Source organism: Prionailurus viverrinus, chromosome D4, assembly GCF_022837055.1.
Source record: "Prionailurus viverrinus isolate Anna chromosome D4, UM_Priviv_1.0, whole genome shotgun sequence".
NCBI lineage: Eukaryota > Metazoa > Chordata > Mammalia > Carnivora > Felidae > Prionailurus > Prionailurus viverrinus.
In genome coordinates this window covers 27,377,891-27,384,155 of record NC_062573.1, presented here as the reverse complement: position 1 = coordinate 27,384,155, position 6,265 = coordinate 27,377,891, and the positions used below count along the sequence as shown (strand labels likewise).

General features: G+C 48.4%; 1 protein-coding gene across 4 annotated transcripts in view; it reads right to left on the bottom strand.

Moving 5' to 3' along the window:
- Positions 1 to 1,478: 1,478 nt before the first annotated feature.
- TRIM14 (tripartite motif containing 14) overlaps positions 1,479 to 6,265 on the bottom strand; it is a 29,866-nt gene continuing 25,079 nt past the window's right edge. For all 4 annotated transcript variants that reach the window (XM_047828912.1, XM_047828913.1, XM_047828914.1 and 1 more), the window contains exon 6: positions 1,479 to 5,121. In XM_047828912.1, the coding sequence (XP_047684868.1) occupies positions 4,586 to 5,121 (536 nt within the window). In that variant the 3' untranslated portion in view covers positions 1,479 to 4,585. The remainder of the gene's footprint in view (positions 5,122 to 6,265) is intronic.

Sequence of the window (6,265 nt, the reverse complement as noted above, 5' to 3'; positions counted from 1 at the left end):
TGTATTTGTAGCTTGTGGTGGTTTTTTAATACAGTGGTAATGCTGAAATCAGCCCTTCCCTAATCCATAATGAAACCCAGCTAACAAGAAAGATTCTCACTGCTTCATTGAACAACCGCATGACCCTTTCATAGGGAGTCCATATCGGACTCTCCTTTGTTCTTTTGAATGAGTGCTAAGATGAACAGTTCTTTTCAAATGTATTTCCAGATTCCTAATCTTTGTTCATATTTCTTTGACGTTGTTCACTATCACTTCTTGTTTCAAAGTGTATCCTTGAGTCTCTTTCCAGATACATATAATTAGCCTTTTGAAGTTTCTTTACTTTTGAGTTTAGGGCCTCCCTCTCCTGTGGATCCCAAATCAGTTTCTGGAAAGGCACTGATGTTCGTAAGTGTGGGTGGGGTGGGGTGGGAATCCTGGGTTGTACTCATGTGTAAAAGAGAATGCATCAAATTGATGTGCTAAGAATTGAAGTGCGATAGTATCAGTTTCTGGCCGGTGTTGACTTCATTTCTCCCTATAAGCAGCCTTGAGAAGATCATCAATGTTTCCGATTCCGTAACCTTTCCCTCTACAACAGCAGAGAAGGTGACATTTAGGCAAATATCTGAGACTTTCCTAGCAAGAAGAGACATGGGATGGTAGTAGAGGGATATTCCGGGGCCTGGAAACAGGATGTGGGTCTGGGAGGGAGGGAGGGATGGGCCTGACTTGGGCTCTAGCTGAGAATGTGGAGCACCTAGTTTCCAACAGGGACCCAGTCAGTTGCCTCTAGGTCCTGGCAGACATTCGGAGTGTTAAAAGGGTGACCCAGGAAGCTCTGTAAACGTCAGCTGGATTTCCCTCAGAGCAGGAATCAGTAAGGCTCAGACCTGGAAGAGCCACTGAGGTCATGAGTCTTAACTCTGCCTTTTGTGTGGAGGACTGGATCGCGTGTTGGAGAGAGTTGCCGGGGGTGGGGGGTGGTGGTGTCTGGAACACACTTCCTGTTGGGACACGTAGAAAAGATAATCACCTGTGTGTGACATGGGTGGGTAGACTCGGCGTGCCAAGTAGAGGGTAGAGGGACCATGCTGTGTACCCTCTGCTAGGCTGACATCACAATCACTGCTCCCTGACAGAGTGGAATCGCAGAAACAAGAGATGCAGTAGGCAAGGAAGGGTCCCCGAAATCTCTAAATATTAGTGACCACAGGTGGCGTCAATGTGAAGATGAAAGATGAAAGATGCCAAAAGCAACATGGTATTTTCTTGGATAGAATAGCTGGGAAGTAGGACTTGTTTGTACATAGGGAAGAATTTCATAAGTTATCTTCAGAAGTGGTGAACTCCCCATCCCTGGCACTATTGAACCTGGGACCAGCGGAGCTGACTCCCACAAAAAAGTTGTGGAGGGGACGTGAGGTGAGTGAGGCCCTGTCCAGGCCTAGGTGCTGTGTACTTGAGGCAGCATAAACTCCCAATGAAGAGCATGGTTACAAGGTACAGTATTCATCTTTATTAAGACAAATCACATAATAGAAAATTAAGGTCATTTAAAAATACCTGCAGGCAGTTTGCTGTATTAAGAAATTTCTGATGGGGCGCCTGGGTGACTTAGTTAAGCATCCGACTTCAGCTCAGGTCATGATCTCATGGTCTGTGAGTTCGAGCCTTGTGTTGGGCTCTGTGCTGACAGCCCGGATTCTGTGTCTCGTTCTCTCTCTGCCCCTCCCCTGCTCACGCCTCTGTCTCTTCTCTTTCTCAAAAGTAAAAACATTAAAAAAAAAATTTTTTTTTTAATTTCTGCAAGTTCGTATCTGAGAGAAATTTAGGTAAGTGACTTTATAGTCATAGACCCCAAGGACGCTTCAGTCCTGTATGAGGAATAGTCAGGGAGGTTCCTGCTACTGCCGGATGGCTGCTGGGAGCTTCTGTTGCCCCCACACTATGCCAGGCACGACAGGAATTCCACTGGGGATGCTAATGGGTCCTGACATGGTCCAGTGTTGTATGGGTTTTAAAGCAAGTTCAAAACCGTTGGCTCTTTTGAGCCTCCCAGCACTAGGCAGGGTCATTACTCCCATTTTACAAATGATCCTCTGAGAGGTAAAACGACTAGCCTAAGGTCACTAGATTGTGTACCGAAACTGCAGTTTTCTGGCTAGTGCAAGTCTTGATACAGAGTAGGCGTTTGAGAAGAGCCAGTTTTTGTCCTTTATAATCCAGCTCTGTCTCTGATACATGAATTCCAAACTCTCAAGTTCCTCTCTGGGTGCAGGACCTCATCTCAGCCCAAGGAAAATAATCCAAAGCTAGGCCCACGTCCCACAGAGTAAGTAGGCCAAAGCCAAGTATCACAGGCAAAACAGGCGGGAGCGAGCAGGCATTGGCCAGAGACTAGCTGTGTTCACCCAGACAGTATGGCCTGATGGACCTGAGCATAGACCCCAACTCCACCACTGGCTGTGTGACCTTGGGCAAGTTACTCACTCTGTATCTCAATTTTGCCATATGTAGAATTGGGGTAACTTTCCACCTCCTAGGGATGATGTAAGGATCAAATGAGTTAATAGTCGTAAAGCATCAGAACCGTGCCTGACAAAATAGCAGGTGCTGTTAGTGCTTGGCCCTGGCCGCCATGGGTCTGGGAATGTCTTTGCAGGGAGAGACACAGTATATCCATCTCCTTCTGTCAGGAATGCCCTGTCAGAATTCAGATCTGGCTCATCCCCAGTAGAATTCTTTTTTCAGGATTCCTGGAGCAATGTGCTTAGACGTTCTGCTGTTTATCCAGCTAGCGTCTTAAGTAATTTAGTTAGAACTGAAGGCACTCTTAAGGTTCCTTCTGCCTTGTATCCTACTTATATTTCATTGCCCTATATGAAAGTGGCATTTTTAGGTCAGAAACTGTTAGAAATTGTCAGTTTTATGTGGTTCAAGCTAATTAATACCCTGAAACCGTAAGTAGGTTTCACCTTTGCATTTTCTTCACTCTGCCACTGCCCTCTTGCCAAGCACCTAAGAAGACATTTTAACACAGGATGGTTTCAAAACCATCTAGGGAATTGGACAAATAATGATGCTAAGTCTTCAGAGCTGAGGCACAGACCCAAGAAAGATGCTTTTCCCTTCCTGTTAGAGAAGCTGGCCTGCGAGGTCCTGCTGGTTTGGCCTTCTCTATTTCTGTCACTTCTCGTTTGTAAAGTGGTTCTCTGGGTTCTCTGGGTTTCCGTGGCAACACCTGGAACTGAGGGGCCTGAGGAGCATGGGGATGTCTGGACTGTCCAAACCTTACTTTCAGCTCCTCTTCTTTTGGTTCCAAGACAGTTGGGAAAACTGCCTATGGTTGCTAAGCAGCAGTCACCTGCTGGTTTTCTTCCCAACATCCCCTGAGGAATGAATAAGCAGTAAAATCTCTCAGATCAAGAGCTGGGACAGGGACCAAGTAAGACACTTGCCTGGGGGCTGGAGCGGGGCAATGCCCAGCCCTTAATCACCGAGGGTGACTTTAAGCAATGTTCTTTCAGGCCCTTAGTCTCCCCACATGTACAGTGAGGTCAGGCTGGGTGGTTCATGTGGACTTCTCAGCTCAACTGCTGAGTCAATGATAGCTGGCTGCTGGTCATTCACTGCCTGGGAGGAACGGAACATTCTGAACTTTTCAGGGTGGGGAGAGTGTAGGACACAGCTGCCCTTGGGAAACTTCCAATCTAGTTGGAAAGCAAGGTCCCAGACTTGTGGTTCTAATAGTAAGAGAGATTCCTGTGGCTTGGGGAGAGACTTCCTGGGGCAGTTAAGCCAAGGGAAGGCTGAAACAGGCAAAGGAAGATGAAAGGGCTTTTCTGCATAAATGAGTGTATGGGGCCAGTAGCAGAGGGCAAAGGTGTAGACAGCTCTAATTGGAGGGTCTCTGAAAAGAGCCGTAGAAGCCTGATGAGGCATAAAGAAGTTCTGGGCAGACTAGAAAGGCCTTGAATGCTAAGGGAAAGTGCCTGCTTTTCTCCCTGTAGTTCTTAGGAACCTCCTGGTAGTTCTAAGGTTAAGCGAAGTTTTAGGCACATGCCTCTGGCCTTACAGTGGAGGATGAGGACGGGAGAGGGTTCAGGCCATGAGGTGTTAAGATGCTCCTGCAGCTGCTCTGAAGGTAAGTGACATGGATAAGCTGAAGCAGAGTGGAGAGGAGGCAGATCAAAGGGACATTAAGGGAGAAAGAGCTGGATGACTCTCACATATTTATTGTGTGCCTACTAAGTGCCAGGTATTGCTGACTGCTGTATGAGAGAGAGGTCCGAGGCCGAAGATAATGTATTCTGACACGGTCAGGAGGATGCTTAGGGCTCACGTGTGGGTGGCACCTGGACTAAAAGCAGTGTAGTGTAAGTGCCCTGGTGGTGGGAAGGTCCGATGAGACAGTCCCGGCAGAGGATCTGTGTGTGGGGCATGTTTGAAACCAACCTAGGAGAGGAGACCTTCAAAACACCTGTGCATGACTGGCGGGGGAGATGATAGGCGTGCTTAGGGAGCAAGCAGACCAGCCGCATCGAGGTCGGGTGACACCAGAGCGGCGGAAGGCCTACAGCAGTCACTCCAGTCTCAGCCCCTAGGGCAGCCTGGAGATGCTGATGGCCCCTTCCCAGAGCCGCAGGGCCGGGTAGAGCGGCTCCTGGAAAGTGGCGCGGAAGGTGTGCAGGTGGCTCATGCCGCCAGACACGTCGTAGAAGGCGAGGACGCCGGCCTCGTAATCCAGGAAGACACCGAGACGGTCGGGGTCGTCGCGGGGCCGCAGTCGGCTGCGCTGGCCGTCGTGGAAGGCCCAGTACTCGAGGTCGTAGCGCTTGAGACACCAGGACTGGCGATTGCAGCCGAGGCGGGCGGCGGCCGAGGCCCCGCAGCGCCGCAGGGAGGGGTAGGCCGCGCCCACCCACCAGCCGACACCCGCCTCCTGCACGTCCACTTCCCAGTAGTGGCGTCCGGCGGCGAAGCAGTCGCGACCCAGCACCTGCCACAGCTTGTCAAAGCGCAGCTCGGGCGTGGGTCCCAGGCGGCCCAGCAGTCCACAGCGCACCGTCAGGCGGTCGGCGGACAGGCGCAGGCGTGCGTGCATGGTGTCCGGCTCCAGAGTGGGCGTGCGCGCGTCTGCAGGGGGCGGGGACACCGGGGCGACACGTAGTGGGAGGGGCAGCGCGGTGCCCCGACCCGGCAACCGACCAGGCTCGCACCCGCAGCCCAGATTGGGAATCACCAAAAGATAAATGAAAAATCACCCTTGTAACCCTGCCTGCCTCTGGGAAGGTGGCTGGGCCACAAGTGAAGGAGTGAAAATGTCACTGAATTTTGTACCATCCATGGAATTTGTTGCTGATGTCTAAAAATTTAAAATCCTATCCCTTGTAACACGGGTGTATATCCTTCCAGTTTTTATCTTACCATTTTATAGTTTTTCTTAACATCATGCCATACATGCTCTTGAGTAATCTGCTTTTTATAATTTATTGACATACTTAAGGACATTTTACCCTGTCAAATAATATTCTTTCATCAGAGCACTTTAATGGCAACCCTAAGATTTTGATGTATTGGATGTATTGTAATTTAACCTATCCCTCCCCCTTTTCCATATTTAGGCTTTTAAAAAAGCTAAAATATTCTGAAAATATTAATTACATCTTTATGTATCTGATTATTTCTTTAGGATACATTCCTAAAAGAGGAATTGCTGGGTCAACATGGATAATTTTGCTTTTAAGGACTTTGGTAAATACTGCCAAATCGTGTTCCAGAAGTGTGGTGCTAACTTAAATCCCCAATAATCGTTCTCAGTGCATTATACCACATATGCAGACATGAAGTGAAAAAAACAAAGTCTACGTGGTAGGATACATAGATGTTCAGCTTTACTAGATACTGCCAAATTGTTTTCTTAGTAAAGTTCTGGAGTTTCCTGTAGTGAGGTTTTTGCAAGTCTTTTGTTAGATTTATTCCTGGTTTTTAAAAAGTGTTACTGAAAATAATATTTTTAAAAATTCAGTTTCTAGGGGCGCCTGGGTGGCTCAGTCAGTTAAGCGTCCAACTTCAGCTCAGGTCATGATCTCACAGTCCGAGTTTGAGCCTTGCGTCGGGCTCTGTGCTGACAGCTCAGAGCCTGGAGCCTGCTTCAGATTCTGTGTCTCGCTCTCTCTCTGCCCTTCCCCTGCTCATGCTCTGTCTCTGTCTCAAAAATAAATAAAAACATTTAAAAAATTTTTAATTCAGTTTCTAGGGGCGCCTGGGTGGCTCAGTC